The sequence below is a fragment of the Chelonoidis abingdonii genome, chromosome 2 (assembly GCF_003597395.2).
Source record: "Chelonoidis abingdonii isolate Lonesome George chromosome 2, CheloAbing_2.0, whole genome shotgun sequence".
NCBI lineage: Eukaryota > Metazoa > Chordata > Testudines > Testudinidae > Chelonoidis > Chelonoidis abingdonii.
The window spans coordinates 247,451,140-247,472,945 of record NC_133770.1 but is presented as its reverse complement, the minus strand read 5'-3'; the positions used below and the strand labels follow the sequence as shown (position 1 = coordinate 247,472,945).

At 43.6% G+C, this 21,806-nt stretch overlaps 1 protein-coding gene across 2 annotated transcripts in view; it reads right to left on the bottom strand.

The window, feature by feature from the left end:
• The window catches only part of ZC2HC1A (zinc finger C2HC-type containing 1A), a 66,854-nt gene extending 60,293 nt beyond the window's left edge, over positions 1-6,561 (bottom strand). Inside the window, exon 1 of one of the 2 annotated variants that reach the window (XM_032803195.2) lies at positions 6,449-6,561. In XM_032803195.2, the coding sequence (XP_032659086.1) occupies positions 6,449-6,557 (109 nt within the window). In that variant the 5' untranslated portion in view covers positions 6,558-6,561. The remainder of the gene's footprint in view (positions 1-6,448) is intronic. The other variant, XM_032803207.2, reaches the window with a different exon arrangement.
• Positions 6,562-21,806: the final 15,245 nt, after the last annotated feature.

Here is a 21,806-nt window from a genome sequence, read left to right as displayed (position 1 = left end):
TCTGCAAATAAATAAATAAATAATCAGAACTCTTGTTTTGATATTTTCTAAATAAAATATTTTGATTGTTGTTAAAGTTTTTATTAAAACTTTTCATTTTGAAATTTGGTTCAATTGCATCTAAGACACAAATTAAAAAACTCTAAAATAAAATATTTTGTTTAGACTAAATTATTTTTTTTCCAAGTCACTGAAAAATTTGAAACATTTTTGTTCCAGGTTAACCCCAAACTAGTTTGGATGGAGAGACAGTAGGCAATGAAATCCCCAACTGGCTCACAAATTAGGAAGGTGCAAATTTGCCATAGGTGTTAAGTAAAGACAGAATCTGGCCATAGAAATATTTGTGAGAAAGGCTACGATTTTGTCATGGAGGTCACAGAAGTCAGGGAATCATGACCTACAAAAACCCTCACGACATCAGCTGGCAGGGAGCTGTAGGATGCCCCCCAAGCTCCTGGCAGGGGTACCCCTCACCTCTCTGCTGTGGACAGCAGGGGCACTCCCGCTACCCCGGTTGCCTTGGGCGGTGGGCCCCCCCCCGCCCAGCTCCCTGTTGCTGCACATGGCATCCCGAAGCTGCCCACCTCTGCGAGCAGCAGTGGTGACCCCGAAACTCCCAGCGGTGACCCTGAAGCCTCCCCCCCCTCCCACATGGGAGCAGCCCCCCACAGCTCCCAGGAACTCCTGGTCACTGCAGGCAGCACGGGGAGACCCCGAGCTCCCAGAGGGGGGAACCCCCACAGTTCTTGGCTGCTGCAGGTGGCAGGGGTGACCCCCACAGTTCTCGACCACTGCGGGCACTGGGGAGCTCTAAGACACACAGTGGGGGACTCCACAGCTCCTGGCCAGACTTTGCAGCTCCCACCACCGTGAAGGGAGGAGAATACTGGAGATCTGAGACCCCCACAGGTGGTAGAGGCCTCTGGAGCTCCCACCCAGGCCCCCCTCAGCGGCTCCCCATTTTGTCATGGATATTTTTAGTGAAAAATCACAGACAGGTCACGGGCTTCTGTGAATTTTTCTTTATTGCCCGTGATCTGTCTGTGATTTTTACTAAAAATATCCGTGACAAAATCTTAGCCTTATTAATGAGTTTTTTAGTGCCCAAAAGGGCATCCTTTGATAAAGCATAAGACATCATCTTTTGGTTGCACTGATTTTTTAAACACCAGGATCATATTTAAGAATTACAGCAATACTTTAAGTGTGAACACAACAGACAATCTTTCAAGGGTCTTAGTGAACTTCGGTACCAGGAAAGATAATGAAGCAAACAGTTAAGCAATCAATTTGCAAATACCTAGAAGACAATAAGGTTGTTAGTAACACTCAGTATGGATTTGTCAATAACAAATCATGTCAAACCAACCTAATAGCTTTCTTTGGCAGGGTAAGAAGTCTTGTGGATACCGGGGACGCAGGAGATGTGATATATTTTGACTTTACTAAGGCTTTTTATACTGTCTCATATGACCTTCTCATAAACAAGTAAGGGAAATACATCCTAAATGGAGCTATTTTAAATTGGGTGCATAACTGGTTGGAACTCATTGGAAAACCATTCCCAGAGAGTAGTTATCAGTGGTTCAGTCAAGCTGGAAGGGCATATTAAGTAGGGTCCTGCAGGGATCAATTCTGAGTCTGGTTCTGTTCAATATCTTCATCAGTGATTTAGATAATGGCATAGAGAGTACACTGAAAGTTTGTGGAAGGGTTGCAAGTGCTTTGGAGGATAGTATTAAAATTTAAAATGATATGGACAAACTGGAGAAATGGGCTAAAGTAAATAGGATGAATTCAATAAGGACAAATGCAAAGTATTCCACACAGGAAGGAACAATCAGTTGCACACATACAAAATGGGAAATGACTGCCCAGAAAGGAGTACTGTGGAAAGGAATCTGGGGAGTCATAGTGGATCACAAACTAAATATGAGTCAACAGTATAAAACTGTTGAAAAAATCCAATCATCATTCTAGGATGTATTAGCAGGAGTGTCGTAAGCAAGACACCAAGTAATTCTTCCACTCTATACTGCGCTGATTGGGCCTCAGCTGGTGTATTGTGTCCATTTCTGGGTGCCACATTTCAGGAAAGATATGGACAAACTGGAAACAGTCTAGAGACGAGCAACAAAAATGATTAAAGATCTAGAAAACATGACTCATGAGGGAAGATTGAAAAACTGGGTTTGATTAGTCTGGAGAAGAGAAGATGGGGGGGTCATAACAGTTTTCAAGTACATAAAAGGCTGTTACAAGGAGGAGGGAGAAAAAAATGTTCTCCTTAACATCTGAGGATGGGACAAGAAGCAATGGGTTTAAACTGAAGCAAGGGCAGTTTAGGTTGGACTTCAGGAAAAATTTCCTATCAGAGTAGTTAAGCACTGGAATAAATTGTCTAGGGAGGTTGTGGAATCTCTGTCATTGTCTAATCTGCTCTTTAAAATCTCCGAACACCTGACAAGGCTTGTCTAGATAATATTTAGTCCTGCCTTGAGTGCAGGGGACTAGACTAGAACACCTCGAGGTCCTTTCCAGTCCTATGATTCTATGACAAATCCTGCTCTCTGTATTTATGCAAGTAATCCCAATGAAGTCAGCAGGGCTGCCTGTATAAGGAGACCAGAATCTCACTCATGATATTTGTAAACGCTACACTGGTAGCCTTGGAAGGATTAGATTTTTAATCGGTAAATGTCAGTAAACGTCAATTCCTCTGTACACACACAAACTGATGAAATATATTTTCATCAGTAATAACAGCACTTTTCTTTCATTGCCTATCTGAAATTGCTGTTTGATAACTTAGAGTTTACACTGCATATTTTGACGTCTGATGTTGACAATTTGTGTTTTAACAACTATAAAACTAACTTTTTGAATCTCAAGATGTACTCCCATTAAACAATTATACTCACTCTGCCCCATAATTTCTTGCAAATGTGAAAATTTATTGATAAAAATAGGAAAAAATGCTTTAAAACAAATAGATATCCATCAATATTTTTAAAAAACATCAAGTTCTGCCAAGCATATATATAGGGTGGGGCATTTGGTCCAAAAATAATCAAATCAACTAACCAGTCAAATAATGTTAAAAATGGTTAAATATTTTAAAGCACTAATTTATTAGAAGAGTGACAAAAAGAGTAAGACTATATGGGCTCCAATAGGCTTTAGATAAATACTTCTGCCTGCTTATAAAAAATAAGTTACTTAACTGAGGATGTGTCTACACTACAAGCACTACAGTGGCCAACTGCTGTGCCGCAGCTATGCCGCTGTAGTGTAGAGACTAGCTACAACAGAAGGGGTTTTCCCATCATTGTAGTAAATTCACCCTGAGAAGCAAGGTCAATAGAACCATTATTCCTTTGACACAGCAGTGTCTTCACCAGGTCTTAGGCTGGATTAACTATGTCTGTCAGAGGTGTGAATTTTTCACACCCCTGCACGACAAAGCTAAGTAAACCTAAGTTTTAGGTGCAGACCAGGCCTGAGTTATTCTAACACAGAAAAATGTGAAGCACAATGAAATAAAGTTCTAAAAATGAAAGAATGGCATCATGATGGAATCAAAAAAGTAGGCCACTGCCTCTGTCTTCTTGGAAAAATTCACAATATTTCACCATGATCAAGTAAATAGGAAATCAATTGACTGACTTCCCTAGCCTAGCTATAAAGATAAAAATTGCTATACAATAAGAATTATTTTAATTGCTTTAGTTCTTTGAAGCAGAAGCAAAAAGAAGTGGAGGCTAGATTGCCCATATCATTCTCATCTTAAATACTCAATTGGTTATGACAAACAGAGTATGAATGCTTTTTTAAATGATCATTTACGATATTTACACAAAACAGTTCTGTTCATGTTATTGTTAGCAACATTAAAATTATAAACGTTTACGGATGTCAGAGATTCTTGCATTAGTGAAGTTATTTTTTTACCTCTGTTATCTGTGAAAAGCTACAACCCCACAAAAATATTACTTGCATTAATCTAACCGTAGGAGTTAAAAAGGTGCAAATATTCCACAAGGCTTGGGCTTGTCTACACTTACAATGCTGCTACAGCACTGTAATGCTTCGTAGAAATTTTATGTATAAACTTCTACTGAATCATACAATATCAGGGTTGGAAGGGACCTCAGGGGGTCATCTAGTCCAGTCACCTGCTCAAAGCAGGAAAAATCCCCAACTAAAGCCTTGGCTACACTGGCGCTTTACAGTGCTGCAACTTTCTTGTTCAGTGGTGTGAAAAAAACACACACACCCCGAGCGCTGCAAGATACAACACTGTAAAGCGCCAGTGTAAACAATGCCGCAGCGCTGGGAGCACGGCTCCCAGCGCTGTAAGCTAATCCCCATGAGGAGGTGGAGTATGTGCAGTGCTGGGAGAGTTCTCTCCCAGCGCTGGTGCTGCGACCACACTCACACTTCAAAGCGCTGCCGCGGCAGCACTCCAGCAGCAGCGCTTTGAAGTTTCGAATGTAGCCAAGCCATAAATCATCCCAGCCAGGGCTTTGTCAAGCCTGACCTTAAAAACCCGTAAAGAAAGAGATTCCACCACCTCCCTAGGTAATCCATTCCAGTGCTTCACCATCCTCTGAGTGAAATAGTGTTTCCTAATATTCAACCTAAACCTCCCCCACTGCAACTTGAGACCATTACTCCTTGTTCAGTCATTTGCTACCATTGAGAACAGCCTAGATCCATCCTCTTTGGAACCCCCTTTCAGGTAGTTGAAAGCAGCTATCAAATCCCGCCTCATTCTTCTCTTCTGCAGACTAAACAAGCCCAGTTCCCTCAGCCTCTCCTCATAAATCATGTGCTCCAGCCTCCTAATCATTTTCGTTGCCCTCCGCTGGACTCTTTCCAATTTTTCCACATCCTTCTTGTAGTGTGGGGCCCAAAACTGGACACAGTAATCCAGATGAGGCCTCACCAATGCCAAATAGAGGGGAATGATCACGTCCCTCAGTCTTCTGGCAATGCTCCTACTTATACAGCCCAAAATGCTGTTCACCTTCTTGGCAACAAGGGCACGTTGTTGACGCATATCCAGCTTCTCGTCCGCTGTAATCCCCAGGTCCTTTTCTGAAGAACTGCTGTCTAGCCATTCTGTTCCTAGTTTGTAACAGTGAATAGGATTTGTCCATCCTAAGTGCAGGACTCTGCACTTGTCTTTGTTGAACCTGATCAGATTTCTTTTGGCCCACTCCTCTAATTTGTCTAGGTCCCTCTGTATCCTATCCCTATCCTCCAGTTTATCTACCACTCCTCCTAGTTTAGTGTCATCTGCAAACTTGCTGAAGGCACAGTCCATGCCATCTTCCAGATAATTAATGATGACATTGAACAAAACTGGCCCCAGGACCGACCCTTGGAACACTCCGCTTGATACCGGCTGTGAACTAGACATGGAGCCATTGATCACTACGTACTGGTGTAGGTACTTTGCTCTCTCAAGAGGCGGTAACTATAGCGCAAGTGCTGTCTACACTGGGGGGTTAGTTCAGTCTAACTATGTTGCTCAGGAAAGTGGACACAGTTATAGCAACATACGTTTGCAGTGTAGACCAGTGTATAATCAAGCCTTTACAGTATCTGAGAAATACTTCGCCACTATAGCAATCCCGAAGCAAGTGTTTAAAACTTTTAATACAATCAAGCCCAATCCTCTGGCTAAAAAAAGCAGACGGATAAGGATGCCCGCACCACCCAAAAGAATGCTGTAATTATCCCCATCAGCCAGCTGCAGGACATCAGCAAAGTGGAGCCTGATGTTGGGAACTTGAAAGGCTACAGAGATAATCAGAGGCGTGCTCGCTTTTGAGATTTTGTATGTTAAACACAAGAGTCAAACAATGAGCGCTCAGTTGTGAAGCCAGCACTGGCTCGGCAAGGTCACGGGGTGGGGTGGGGGAGAGAGACAGCAAGGGTGACCTGGCTACCGAGAAGAGCACTCGCAGCCTGGTTGTCGAACCCCACTCACGGGGGGAAGGTGCCCCCCTGGCGCACGTTCAGTCTCTCTCACTGATAGCAAACCAGACTGTTCTGCTGTTTATGTCCCTGGGCGCGGACAACCCCGCTACGGGCAGAGCGCGCCCCTCGCTGCCCGGCACGTCCCAGACGCAGGCGTTGGCAGCAGCTCGGCCCGCGGGCTCTGCTGTCCCGGAGCGAGGAAGGGGCTGACAGGGAGCCCAGCCAGCTCGGGGTGCGAGGCACCTCATCCCGACCCCGCAGCTCCCTACAGGGGGCGGGGGATGCGGTGCCCAAGGCGGAGCTGAGGTCTCATGTTTCCCTCCCCCAGGAACCCCGGTCCCTCCGTCCCAGCCCCTTCCTCTCCCAGCCCCGCCCAGACCCCTGGACACACACAAAGGCCCGGACCGGGGTGGGGGCCCGCTGCGGTCTCTGATCCCCGCCGCGCCCCACCCTTCACCTTCCAGCTCCTCCATGGCGCGCTCCGGCTGCGGCTGCGGCTGCGACTGCAACTGCAACTGCTGTAGCAACGCGGCCCCACCCCGACCGCTAACATCCCCCGCTCCCATTGGCTTCCCGGAGCGGGCGGGCGGCGCGCAGTGCGGCAGGGACGAAGGGAGGGGGAGACAGAGTCCCTGTCCATCGGGCCTGGCGCGCTTCTTGCTGATCCCGCCCTCTCCCTATCCGGTCTCACAGACCTGCACGGCTGGCCCACCGCCAAACCTCAATCTGCTGCTTCTCTAATCAAGTATCAGAGGGGCAGTCCTGTTAGTCTGGATCTGTAAAAAGCAGCGGAATCCTGTGGCACCTTATAAATGAAGAGACGTGTTGGAGCATAAGCACTCACAAAAGCTTGTGCTTCAATATCTCTTGATAGTCTATCAGGTGCCACAGGACTCCGTTGCGTTTCTAATCGCTCCCCAAATGCCCTTGATCTCTAGTCCCCTCCGTCTCTAAATCCTTCCCAAATCCCCATGTCCTCCAATTTCTCTAAACCCCCCTGTTGGCCCCCAGTTCTCCAGCATCTCTTATTTCCCTCCAATACCCCAGCATCTCCTAGATCTCCCCAAATACCCAGCCTCCACGCCCCCAATTTTTTTGCAGCCAGTCTGTCCCCAAATCCAGTTTACCTTCCATCTTCCTGAATCCTCTGACAAATCCCTGTACATCTTTTATTGGGCCCCCCAATCTCAGTACATTGCTACTCTTTCCCATACCTCCCAACTTCCCGCTGACTGCCAGATGTTGGGACTGGATGATAGGGTGGATCACTTGATAATTTCTGTTCACTCCCTTTGAAGCATTGGCCACTGTCTGAAGACAGGCTATTGTGCTAGAGGGACCACTGGTCTGACCCACTGTGCCATCCTTATGTTATTCTGTCCCCTTGTATCAATTCTCCCTCTACCCTCAAATCCCGCTATATCTTATACACTCCATCCCAAATCTCATTACATCATTTTCCTGTCTCCTACTTCACACAACTGATCTCTCTGCAGCAGCATGTTATCTATTAATTATGACTAATGTTCTTGGAGATGCTAAAAATCTAGAGAGAATGTGGGAAGTGCTAACCACCCACCTGAAGCTGCTGGAAATTCACGGTACCGCAGAATCCCACTTTTTCAGAGATATTTTTCAGTCCTCTCCCTTCTTTATTCGTTTTAGCAATGTTTCTGTTACATTTACAGACATCAGAAAAGTACATAATGACTGGTAATGAATTTCAGTGCACCTGTAAACGAAGGACATATAAGTACTGCTAACATAAGAATGGCCATAGTGGGTCAGACCAATAGTGCATCTAGACCAGTATCCTGTCTTCTGACAGTGGGCAGAGTCAGATGCTTAAGACAGAATGAACATAACAGAGAGAGTGTACCGAATGAATCATCCCCCTGCCATCCACACCCAGTGTTTAGCATTCAGAAGTTTAGGGACACCCAGAGCATGGGGTTGCGTCCCTGACTGTCTTTGCTAAATGCTGTTGATACACCTATTCTCTATTAACTTATCTAGTTCTCTTTTGAACCCTGTTATAGTCTTGGCCTTCACAACATCCCCTGGCAGTGAATTCCATAGGCTGACTGTGTACTTCCTTATGTTTGTTTTAAACCTGCTGCCTATTAATTTCATAGATCTTTTGTTAGGTGAAGGGGTAAATTACACTTTCTTATTCCACTTTTTCTACACGATTAATCAGGGTTGTCCCTAGCGGAACGCAGGGCCTGGGACAAATCAGCCCCTGCCAGCTTGGGGCCCCCGCTCTGGCGTGGCGGGACGGATCCGGCTTGGTGCTGGGCTGCCTGCTGCCACTATTGTTGGCCATAGCGCCATGGCAGCTCAGGGCTCCGGCTGGGACGGGGGACTCACTGCACTGAAAGGCAAGCGGCTGAGCCGGGTGCTGTCTCTGCTAACTGCCAACAAGATGGCGGCCCTGCGGAAGTGATGGGTTCATCTTTTGGCAGTGGTGCTGGAACATTTTTAACAGGAGTGCTGAAAGCTAGCCCCCTTACCCCTACTTCTGCCCCCATCCCCAGAGCTGAGGCCAGGGGCAAAACACCAGGCATGGGGCGGCAACAGATCTCTACATGCAGGGTGGCCTCAGAGTGCTGGACGTGGGGCCAGCAGTCAGGACCCCGGGTGCGGGGCGGCAGCAGGGACCCTGGGTGTGGGGCAGCAGCAGTGATCCAGGACATGGGGCAGCAGGAAAGACCCTGGGCACGGGGCAGCAGTAGTGTCCTGGGAGTGCAAGGCGGCAGATGAGACCCCAGGGGTGGGGTGGCAGCTGAGACCCTGGGTGTGCAGGGTGGCAGCTGGGACCCTGGCACGCGGGGTGGCAGCAGAGCCCCAGGCACGCAGGCCAGCAGCCAAGACCCCAGGTGCAGCGCTGGCAGCTGGGAGCCCGGGGGTGCTGCAGCATCCCCTGCTCCCCTAGTTCCCACGCCTATGTCCTCCAGGACCGACCCGCGCCAGCCAATTGCACCGGTCTACGGAGCCCCCCAAAGTGCGGGGCCTGGAGCAGTCACCCCAATTTGCCCTACCCAAGGGATGGCTCTGCCATTCATGATTTTATAGATATCTATAATATCCCCCCTTAGTTGTCTCTTTTCTAAACTGAACAGTCCCAGTCTTTTTAATCTTTTCTCACATGAAAGCTATTTCATAGCCCTAATAATTTTTGTTGCCCTTCTCTGTACTTTTTCCAAATCTAATATATCTTTTTTGGAGATGAGGTGACTGGAATTGCACACAGTATTCCAGGTGGGGGCATATCATGGATATTTTATAGTGGTATTATATTTTCTGTCTTATTTTCTATCCCTTTCCTAACATTCTATTTGCTTCTTTGATTGCTGCTGCACATTGAGCAGATGTTTTCAGAGAACTATCCACAATGACTCCAAGATCTCTTAAGCGGTAATGGCTAATTTGGACCCAATCATTTTGTATGTATAGCTGGGATTAAGTTTTCTAATGTGCATTACTTTGCATTTATCAACATTAAATTTCATCTGCCATTTCGTAGCCTGGTCACCCAGCTGAGATCTACCATAGTTGGACATGAGATCCTCTAGTGCCTGCAATTACATTGTGTGCACTAGGGCTGTCAATTGCAATTAACTCAGTGATTAAGTCAAAACAAATTAATCGTGATTAATCGCAGTTTTGATCACACCATTAGTACTAGTTGTTGTTGTTACCTTTTCTTAAATATTCCATTCTCTCCTAGCATCCAAGAAATGCTCTACATGTTTCAGCATAATGTCTCTCTTCAGCATGTGCGACTGTTGAAGAAAACGACTGCAGTGTCCATGCAGCATCCATCAGGTGTGCCGTGTCTCCAAGAGAGCTGTGATTGCTCCCTGTCCAGTAAACACCATTCAAAGCAACAGTTAATGCATTTTTCAGAAGCTTCAGCTGTGTATTCTTCTCGTTGTGATATAGGTCATGTATTCGCGATGGAATGGTTCCTCAGGAGGGCAAGGGGTATGATTGATTGGAAGATTCAATTTGAATTCAAACTGTTGTCCATAGATATCCACTTTGCATTAGCATTGGTTAAGCTGTTGTACTTTGTTTGATCCATGGGCTTGTAACGATCCTGAAACTCTGTAAACGAACTCTGTATCAGCTGGTGGGATTCATTTGCTGTCAGTGAGTTATCTGTAGCGCAAGAACTGGAGGCGAAAGCATGTTTAGCATGTTGGTGTTACTGCAGACTTGAAGTACTTTGATGGTATTGGAACTTAGCTTTGCAAAACTACATATAACTGGCTTTTTATCCAGTGCAATCAAAACTGATTAATCACAACTAATTTTTTTAATTGCTTGACAGCCCTACATATCAAGCTCAGTCTTGAAATAAGTTAGTTTTTTTGTCCCTACTACTCCCCTTGGAAGGTTCCAGAACTTCAATTCTCTGATGGTTAGAAACTTTCATCTAACTTCAAGCTAAGCTTGTTGATGGCCAGTTTATATCCATTTGTTCTTGTACTACCACTGGCTCTTGACTTAAATAGCACCTCTCTCTTCCTCATGCTTATCCCTCTAATGTATTTACAGAGGGCAAACATATCTCCCCTCAGCCTTCGTTTGGTTCGGCTAAACGAGATGCAAGAACAATTTCTGTAGTGGAGGTGCTGTGAGCCATTGAACCAAACTATAAACCCTGTATATAATGGAAACCACTTCAAGTCAGAGAGTGCTGCAGCACCCCCTGCACTCCTAGTTCCAGGACCTAAGCCAAAATCCTTAAGTCTCCTCTTGTAAGGTAATTTCTCCATTTCTGTGATCATCCTAGCAGCCCTTCCTTCTCTGAACCTATTTTATTTGAAATCATCTTTGTTGAACATGGGAGACAAGAATTGCACTCAGTATTCCAGATGAGGTGTCATCAGTGCCTTGTGCAATTTTAATAACACTTCCCCTATCTCTACTAGGAATGCGAGTGGTTACTTACCATACAGTAACTGTGGGTCTCAGATATTTGTTATCTCCATGGAGCCCATGACTTACTTTTCATTCCCACTTTTTCAGTCATTAATATCTGGGATTCTGAGTTAGCAAGTGAACTGAAAGACAGTTGTGGCTACTCTGCCCTTTATGCTATTGTGTAGAGAGGCACAATGACATACACAGTGCAGGCAGGCCCAATAGACACTGCTGTTCAAAGATTCCGATCTCGTTTGTGAGGCATATGTACAACTAGAGGGGGATCTGGACAGACAACCTTTCAAAGAACCTCAGTTGCTATATGTAGTCATTCTTTATAAAGGATGGGAATGTTTACCATTAACACATTAGTAAGCACGAGAAAAAGATAGTATTTCCACCCAAAAAAATATGCTTCTCGACACAAAATAATTCTTATAATCATGCTCACTCCTTTGCCTGGAAAGTCTTGATAAGACGATAGAAAATGACTGCACTGAGCAGCATGACTCAAATCACAGTAACCATGTCAGTACTTGTTTTATACTGAGAAGATACCTTTGCTTCATTAGTAACCATATAGTATCTTGTTTTAAAAGAATCCATTAATGCACTGTATGTACATCACTTAAAATCCACAATCTCATTGGCACACTGTTTTCAGTAACGTTTCATTATACAAAAGAAGATGAAATAACTAAAACTCAGCTAGCACACACTATCTGTAGATCTCAAAGTGCTCTACTCCCCATTTTACAGAAATTGGGAAAAGACAGGTACAGAGAAGTCAAGTGAATCACCCAACATCACAGAGTGAGACTGTGGCAGAGCTGGTAATACTCGAAGTGGTCTTTAGTGCCAGGATGATGCCCTCTTGTTGTAAGTGTGCAATATTCTCCTTCGCATTATAAGTTCCTTATATATATGCAAAGCCCCCTTCAATAGGCCTTCCAGGTCTGCCCATATAATAAAAAGTGTATAAATTAATACACAAATTATAGCAGTATTATATTTTAATTGTATACATAAGTGTGTCTTGAGAACAAATATATCAAGGATAAGAGATCTATCTCTATACTCACAATCATATTTTTCACTTGCTTACGTAGTTCGTTGGCAATGCACTTGAGTGTAGGCTTCAGTACTGGTAAATTTTATTACGGTAACACCTAATTTCCTCAGTCAGGATTGGAGCCCCATTCTGCTAGACACTGTACAAGCACAGAATAAAATATAAATAATAAAATAAACATCAGAAACTCCTACTTGCCATCTCTCCAATCATTATCAGTTGGCCATTTCCCATAAGTATGATAGAAGTGGTTCTTGAAGAGGACGTGATGCCAGACAGGATCATGGTATTATTGAATAGTTCATAGAGGGCATTCCATGCTTTATAGGTGCTTGTGGGGGAAAGCAGACAAATGAATGTGAACATTGGAATGGCTGGAGGAATAGAGGGTTGGGGCTTATGAGAGAAGATACAATGTTGGAGAAGTAGAAAGTAGTGGTGCATTAAGTTATGAAGAGCCTTACAATCTTTCCCCAACATACTTAGGCCTGGTCATGATTTACACCTGAGGGTACATCTGCACTACGGGATTATTCTGATTTTACACAAACCGGTTTTGTAAAACAGATTGTATAAAATCGAGTGCATGCGGCCACACTAAGCACATTAATTCGGTGGTGTGCATCCATGTACCGAGGCTAGCGTCGATTTCCGGACCGTTGCACTGTGGGTAGCTAACCCTTAGCTATCCCATAGTTCCCCCAGTTTCCCCTGCCCATTGGAATTCTGGGTTGAGATCCCAATGCGTGATGGTGCAAAAACAGTGTCGCGGGTGATTCTGGGTAAATGTCGTCACTCATTCCTTCCTCCATGAAAGCAATGGCAGACAATCATTTTTCTCCTGAAAGGAATGGAGACATTACATTTCGCACCTTTTTTCTCTGGATTGCCTGACAGACGACCATAGGAGGCAACCATGGATCTGTTTTGCCTTTTTATGCACTGTCACTTGTAGATGTTACTGATATCTGCTGACAGCCGCGGTTGCAGTGCTACACAGCACATTCTTGCCTTTGCAAGGTAGCAGAGTTTGGTCTACCAGTGTTTTATCCATCTGTGCTGTCATGGTGCTCATGGTGGCCTTTGTGAGGTTGGCCGGTGGGCCAAAGACACAAATGAGAATTGATCCTGAGTCAACTTACTTTAGGTTTGTTAAAATAGTAGTCAGTCCTGCTAAATACGGGCAGTGTACTAAGAGAACAAGGTGTAATCAGAGAATAGAGAGCCAGCGCTATCTCAAGAATCCGCAGAAATGATGAGTGCATGCATTCTAAGCCGGCTCGACCTGCAACAACCCACTCGTTCTTCTCTCCTTCAACCGTCCTGGGTTTATCCCGCGGCAGGTGCCATTTGATGTGATTGAAGTAATAAAAGAATGCAGGAATAAGAAACACTGACTTTTTAGTGAGATAAATGAAGGGAGAGCAGCTCCAGTGCTATGGATAGTCCAGTCAGGACTAGTTAAAAGTAAAGAGGAGAGGAGCCATCTCGCTGTCTATGATATTCAAGGCAGTACGAATCTTTTCCTTTAGACATGAAAGGGGGGCGATGATTGGAACTCAGCCCCTCAGTTGCTATGATGAGGGATGGTTACAGCCGTTCGTACCATCTAACGGGAAGACCGGGTAGTCCAATTCTATTTACTGCAAGGCTGGCGACCGCTCACCTGAGGCCAGCAAGAGCACTCAACAGGATGATGAGGACAGCTACAGTCTTTTGTACGGTACATCTGCCACCCGGGCGAGGGAAGGGAAGAGATGCGGCATTCATAGCGCAGCACCGTTTATTAGGAAGCATGCAGTATACGTATGTGACTGTAATAAAATAAATCAAGAAAACAATTGTTTTCACTGTTCTTTCATTGGGGGGAGGGGTGGTAACTTGAAGACAATTACCCTGAATCCACCGGACAATGTGTTGACTACAGGTGCATTGGGCTCAGCTCAAGATGCAGATACGTTTTCGGAGCCTGCGGGAGACTGTGGGATTAACTGGCGTCTCAGTACCCCTCTCTCCCTCCATAAGTGTCCATTTTGCATTCTTTGGCTTTCAGTATCTGTCACCAGCATGTGGCTGTGGACTCTGTATCATAGCCTAGAGATTCTTTCAAATGCTTTCTGCATTTCGTCTCTGTAACAGAGGCTCGATAGAAAGATGTGTCTCCCCATTCACAGAGCGATCAGATCAGATCTCCGTAGGTCCAATGCTGTAGCTTTCTTTTGGATTTGGGACGTGCATGCACTACTGTGCTGCTCAGAGCTCCACGTGGCAAACAGCGAAATGAAATTCAAAAGTGTGGGCTTTTCCTGTCTACGCTGGTCACTGCATCTGAAGTTCGTGATTGCGTTCCAGAGCGTCAAATTGTGCTATCTGTGGGATATCGCCGTCAGAGTGGCAATACTGTCAGTTTTCGGTCCACAACTAACGCGTTAATCGATATGGCAATATGATTCAGCGCTACTTCTGGTCGGGGAGGAGTAGCGAAACCAGTTAAACAGAGCTTTATATCCGATATAAGGGCTTGTTTGTGGATCGGTGCCGTCTTAAATTGGTTTACTACGTGCTAAAAATGTTTAAATCAGTAGTGCTAGACAGGCCGTAGTCTTTATTTTTATTTCTCTAGTTTAAATTTTCAAGACTGTAACTAGGTCAGTGCCTTCGGCCTGAGTTTCCCTCTAGTTAAACAATTAATTCATGAATTCTCTCTTCGATAAGTATTCTCTTTGGGTGAATTATTAGTAAATCTATGCAGTATCCCATAAAAAAGTCCAGCATAATCTTATTACCTCCATGAAACAGTATTAAGATCACCTGTCTCTATCCCTCAGGCCCTAGATACGCCTCAGTGCCTCAGGCCACAATCAGATCTGGTCAGTCCTCTGTATGGGCTGGCAGCCACTTACTTCCAGTTGAGTGCAAGACCCTCCTCCCAGTTCTTGCTGGGAAATCTACCCCCAACCCTTCTTGTCTCTGGTCGCAGTTTCTTGTCTGGAGAGTCCAGGTGTATAAGTAGATATGGTAAGGTAAGGTTAAGTTTTCTTTTACTGGGAAAGGGTAACCAAACACTGACCAGAGGAACAATCAGAGAACTGGAATTGTTTTAAAAGTCAGGTGCGGGAATTTGTATACTCGGGTGTTTTTGTTGTTCTCGGCTATGATAAAAGTTTCTTCACCTCCTTCTCTATCTCAAATATTTACTATAAAGTCTGAAGTACAAAAGGAAAAGCAAAGTAATTTCGGCTTATGAAGAGTTTGTGTTGTATTGTACAGATGTGGATTGCTGTTCTGCTTTTGTTGTTTCTCGGCTGTGAGTAAACAGGTTTACCTCCTAAACTCCATCTATTTAAAGTTCTTCTAAACATCTGTAAGTACAAAAGGAAAACATAAGTTAATTCGTTAGTAGATGAGCTTTGTGTTGTATTCACATGTATCTTGATTTGCTGATCTGGTTAATTGCGGCTTTCTTTTAAATCAGACTGTTTTCTTTCATTTTTTATAAGCAAGAGCCTGGTATTGATTTCTTAATGCAAGATTTATTATTTTATATTTCCTTTTTTTTATATAAAACCTTTTCCTTTAAAACTTGGTGAAGTTCTTTTCCTAGGGAGGCAAAGGGAAGGGAGAAAGCCAGGCTGTGGGCTTATTTTCTATTGTTTTCAGGAAAAGAGCAGGACTACGGGAAGAGAAAAAGAATCATCTGTTCTCTTTGCGTTGAAGTTTTCTCTCAGTTACTGCTACGAGCTCAGGAGGGAATTTCCTCCTCGGGGACGCTAGATTGCCTCTCCGGTTGCATTCAAAGAGTGAAGTCTAGTCTCGCACCGGCTAACCCAGGAAAGGGGGGGAAGCTGGGAGAGAAGAGAGGGAGACCCAGGGCTCTGGGTCTTGGGGGTCCCCCAGGGGACAGTTGGGGTGACTCGGGGGGCATACTAGGACCCCCAATAGTCCTAGTTGGTGGCAGCGAGAATATCCAAGCTGGTAGTGAGCTTGGGGGAGTTTCAGGTAAGCACCCAGGTCTTGGACGCTAAAGTCCAGATCTGGGACAGGAGGCTATTACCACAGCAGGTAAGCGCTGTGATGTTATCTGACCATGTAGATCATTGTTGCTATGACTGTTATATACTTGCAACAAATCTTGTACAAAGGTTGTCAAGTAAGGTGTGGAAAGGTTATGATTTGCTGAATATAATTATGCTATTTGTATGTATGTATCATTTTTGTATTTGAAATATGACTGTTGGCTCTATACCTGTATTTCAAAATGTTTGCTCTTGGGTAGCACCCACAAGGTAGTTAGCCAGCACATCTGTACAAATGACAGTGGCCCATCAAAAGGACATTTAACTCACAATCGAAGATGCCCACCTACCCCGACTGGACTTTCCTATGAATGTGCTGTTTGAGGTATAGGTAATGACTTCTACTGTGACTAAGCAAAATCATGCATAGACATATGACTTGCCCATATGACTCCAAACACCATCGTGTCACCTGTGATATTCCACTAGCTGTGCTGAGGCCTTTTTTTGAAACAATGGGTTTCCCTCTATGTGGCAGAAGCTATAAAAAGTGCTGGAAACACCTCCATTTTGCCTCTTTCCTGCTCAAACCTCTGGACTATGGACTTATACTAATGGGAGCATTCTAACCAAGGGATTGAGGATCTTTCAATGATTTGGAAGCAGCCAGAGACTTGACTTAAGCCAGCAGTTTATTCCATCACTGCTACAAGCCTGATCCAATAACTTTGCAATTGTTGTATGTATTTGATTCCTTTGACCAATTTTAACTCTCACATTTCTTGCTTTCTTTTTATAAATAAACCTTTAGATTTTAGATACTAAAGGATTGGCAACAGCGTGATGTTTGGGTAAGATCTGAGTTGTATATTGACCTGGGTGTGTGGCTGGTCCTTTGGGATCAGAAGAACCCTTTGTTTGGTGAAACTGGTTTTAAAGAACCACTCATCTTTAAGTCTAGTGATTTTGGTGGTGACACAAGGACTGGAATGCCTAAGGGAACTGTTTTTATGACTTGTTAGCCAGCTTGGTGAAATAGAAGTTTACTTTCGTTGCTGGTTTGGTATATCTCATGGGAGAATAACCCCTAGCTTGGCGTGCGTCTGCCCTATTTCTCAGCAGTTTGTACTGATTTTGGTATTCTCAGCTGTGACCCACAGAGGCACGATTACAAGCACTTATACAGTTTCTCTGCCTTTTGCCCTTGGTTTCAGCTCCTCAGCTGAAAGCCAGCAGGCAACTCCTTTTGTTGCTCGCTGGCCTTCCACCCTCTCCATCTCTCTGACAGTGGCTTTCTGGTTTCGGGACGGCAGCAAACACATCTTGCTGTTCTCCATCCTTTCCCCAGGAACCACACATGCTCTCTGGCAGCTCAAATCTCATAGACAGTCCTGATTCCACAAGTCTCTCTCAACAGGCCTCTCAATTCACTAGGGTACAGGTACCCTTTTTAAAGCCCAACTTGGAGGCAGCAGATGAGGCACAGGTACACTGGCCCTGCTTAAAGGGCCAGTATCATCTTGTGAAAAAGACTGACTAGAGATCTTGAATGTCCAAACTGAGTTTTGAAAGGGCCTTGATTTTCAGAAGTGCTGAGTGGACATCCTCAAAAGATCAGGTCTCTCTGCACATCCTCAAATTGGGAACCCCAAAATTGAGGCACCCAACGTCATTAGTTACTTTTGAAATGGTTGGCCCTACACCTAGTGTTTGACAGTAACTTGTTTTGGATCTTTGCAGAGCTGTGCCATTCATTCATTTGAGCATAAATGTTCAGAGACTGCACATCCAGTAAGAATAAACAGCAAATTAAAATTTCAAATGCTCTCTTTCACTGTCTAATTCTTTGTAATGACTAAAATCTTTATTAAAAATCATGAGTTATTCAGCATCTTCTAACTTTTATGTTAATAATGAACATTGCATAGGGAGGGATTTCCCAAAGCAGCATACTAATTGATACATACTGCAATGAAACCAGCCTAGAGCATCAGATATGTCTGTTATAGGGGGATTTTACAATTTAAAAAAAAATGTTACATTTAAAGCTAATTGCAGACTTCTGATTGCTTAATTTTTTTGCTGTTACTTGTTGAGTCTTTGGCTAGTTGCTCTTCAAACTCTTCTTTGGCCTGTTTAATTATACTTTTACACTTGACTTGCCAGAGTTTATACTCCATTCTATTCTCCTCATGATTTGACTTCCAATATTTATGCTAAATGAGATGTCCTGGCCTGTGAGCAGCTTCATCATCATAGAATCATAGAATATCAGGGTTGGAAGGGACCTCAGGAGGTCATCTAGTCCAACCCCCTGCTCAAAGCAGGACCAATTCCCAACTAAATCATCCCAGCCAGGGCTTTGTCAAGCCTGACCTTTTAAAATTCTCTAAGGAGGAGTGTCCACACCTGCCTAGGTAACCATCCTACGGGGGTTAAAGTGTTGTTCACCACCCTCCGAGTGAAAAAAGTTTCCCCAATATCCAAACCTAACCTCCCCCACTGCAACTTGAGAACCATTACTCTTTTCTGTCATCTGCTACCACTGAGGGACAGGTTAGATCCATTCTCTTTAGAACCCCCTTTCGGTAGCTGAAAGCAGCTATCAAATCCCCCTACTCTCTCTTCTGCAGACTAAAAAAACAAACCCAGTTCCCTCACCTCTCCTCATAAGTTCCATGTGCTCCAGCCCCTAATCATGTGTTGTGTCCTCTGCTGGACTCTTCCAATTTTTCCACATCCTTCTTTGTGAGTGTGGGGCCCAAAACTGGACACCAGTACTCCAGATGAGGGCCTTCACACTAATGTCAAATAGAAGGAATGATCACGTCCTTTGATCTGCTGATGGCAATGCCCCTACCATACAGCCCAAAATAGGCATTAGGCCTTCTTGCCACAAGGGCACCACTGTTGACCTCAGTATCCAGCTCAAGTCCACTTAAACCCCTAGGTCCTTTTCTGCAGAATTGCTTCCTAGCCCCTAGTCTGTAACGCGTGTAATGGGATTCTTCCATCCTAAGTGCAGGACTCTGCACTTTCTCCTTGTTGAAACTCAGGTCAGTTTCTTTGGCCACTCTTGTAATTTGTCTAGGTCCCTCTGTATCCTATCCCTATACTCCAGCATATCTACCACTCCTCCCAGTTTAGTGTCATCTGCAAACTTGCTGAGAGTGCAGTCCACGCCATCCTTCAGATCATTAATGAAGATAATGAACAAAACCGGCCCCAGGACCAACCCTTGGGGCACTCCGCTTGAAACCGGCTGCCAACTAGACATGATCACTACCCGTTGAGCCTGACGGTCTAGCCAGCTTTCTATATAGTCCATTCATCTAGCCCATATTTCGACTTCTTTAACGTGAACCATGGTGTTGTAAACTCCAAGTAGTGTGTGTCTGCGTGTGAAATTAAACAATGGTTCATAGATAGAAGCTGGAAAGATGAATATAGACATTAAGGCCTTTTCTACACTTTCAACATAGCTTTTTGTATGTAATCCTATTTGTATTATAGTTGTGTAAAAATAATATGTAAATCAGGACTTTATATGTGTAAACTAAAGAGTGAACAGAATGAGCTACAATAATCTTCTTTTAGATTCTCAGCCACGCACACTTTATATTTTATTTCTGATACACTCCCACTCTGAAGCTTGTTATGCCTTGTTGTTTTAGGATACAGCATTGTTTTCTTAGTTATGACACAAATTAGAAGGACTGAGATATTATTGAGAGAAGCAAAGCAATAGTGATACAGTTGACCTTAGTATGCTATTTCACGAGTGAGGTCTACAAAGCATTCTGTGTGCTTGAGTCCTCCTCTTGCTTACTCAGAAGAATAACTTTCTTCTGTAAAGATGTGAAAGTTGGCTCCCTCTATATATTGCTAAAATGCAATGAATACAGTATGGATGAAATCCACCAATGTGCAGAGGTCCCACCCAAGACTTGTGTTTCATTTGAGTATCATTTAAACACTATGTTAAGGCCTTATAGCCAAGTTCTCTGCACACAAGGGCATATCATCCTGTGTACATTTTATTTTAAAAAATGGAAACTTTTAAATGGTCATTAAAATTAAGTCTATAATTACTGATGGTTTAAAAAATGAGAGTTATCAAGAAACAAATATTTTATTAAATTGAATCCCAGTAAGAGTAGAGTTTTCTTGACTGATCCTAGATTATTTTTTTTTAAACACACACAGCATAGCTCCTTCCCTGGAGATTACGTTTTGCCATGGTTATGGGGTTAACAGTGCCTCAGTTTCCTTTCTGGTATTCTAAGTGCAACCATCTTAAATGCTCAGTCTCTTGCCCTTATCTGTCTCAGGGTTGAATCTTTTGATTCTTCTACTCTTAGACCAGGACCCCAGTACACTATCTTGCGTACACTTATCACCCTGCAGATCTGACTGGCTTTCAGGCATCTGCATTTCCTTCCGTCGGGAACCTGTGACCAGTTATATAGTGACCTACAGCCTTCTTAAAACAAAGTGTTTTATTTAGCAATTGGAACAAAACATGAGTTTGCTTATAAGAAGGTCCTGTAAGACAGTACCAAACCCCTTAGTAAAGTTGAGATATATCACATCTACTGCTTGCCCCAATCCACAAGGCTTGTTACCCTGTCAAAGAAAAATAATAGCTTGGTTTGTTATGATTTGCTCTTGACAAATCCATGTTGATTATTACTTATCACCTTATTTTATTCTAGGTGCTTACAAATGGATAATTTGCTTCATTATGTTTCCAGGTACTGAAGTTAAACTGACTGGTTTATAATTCCCTGGGTGTTCTTATTCCCCTTTTTATAGATAGGTGCTACATTTGCCCTTTTCCAGTCCTTGGGTAGCTCTCCTGTCCTCCATAAGTCCTCAAAGATAATCGCTAATGGTTAAGAGATCTCTTCAGTTAGTTCCATAAGTATTTTAGTTTGTATATTCTCAGGCCCAGCTGACTTAAAGACATCTATCTTGTTTAGGTAATTCTCAATTTCTTTATTTTAGCCTCAGATCTTATCTCATTTAAACTGTTGTTCAGCAGATTACTTGTACAATCATTGCTAACATTTTTGGTGAAAAACAAAAACAGTCATTTAACACTGGCCATTGGTACATTATCTGCTGTTGTCTTTCCCTCCTCATTGAGTAATGGGCCTGCCCTGTCCTTGGCCTTCCTCTTGCTTCTAATGTGTTTGTAACATATTTTCTTATTACCCTTTATGTCCCCAGCTTGTTTAATCTCATTTTATGCCTTGGTCTTTCTAATTCTGTCCCTACTTGCTCACATTAACTTTTTTAATAATCATCTTTCATAATTTGACCTAGTTTCCACTTTTTGGAAGGGTCTTTTTCAAGGTTCAAGTCATTGAAGATCTCTTGGGTAAACCAGAGTGGTCTCTGACCACACTTCCTATCTTTTCTATGCATTAGGATAGTTTGTCCTTGTGCACTTAATGTCTTTAAAAAACTGACAACTCTCCTGAACTCTATTTTCCATTAGACTTGTTTGCCATGGGATTTTACCTGCCAGATCTCTGAGTTTGCTAATATCTGCTTTTCTGAAGTCCATTGTCTAGATTCTGCTGTTTTCCCTCCTACAATTCATTAGAATCATGATCTCTACCATCTCATGATCATTTTCACCCAAGCTGCCTTCCAATTTCAATTTCTCAACCAGTTCCTTCCCATTTGTCAGAATCAAATCTAGAACAGCTTATCTCCAATCATTTTCTCTACTCTATGTAACAAACAGTTGTCTCCAATGCATTCCAAGAGCTTGTTGGATAGCTTTT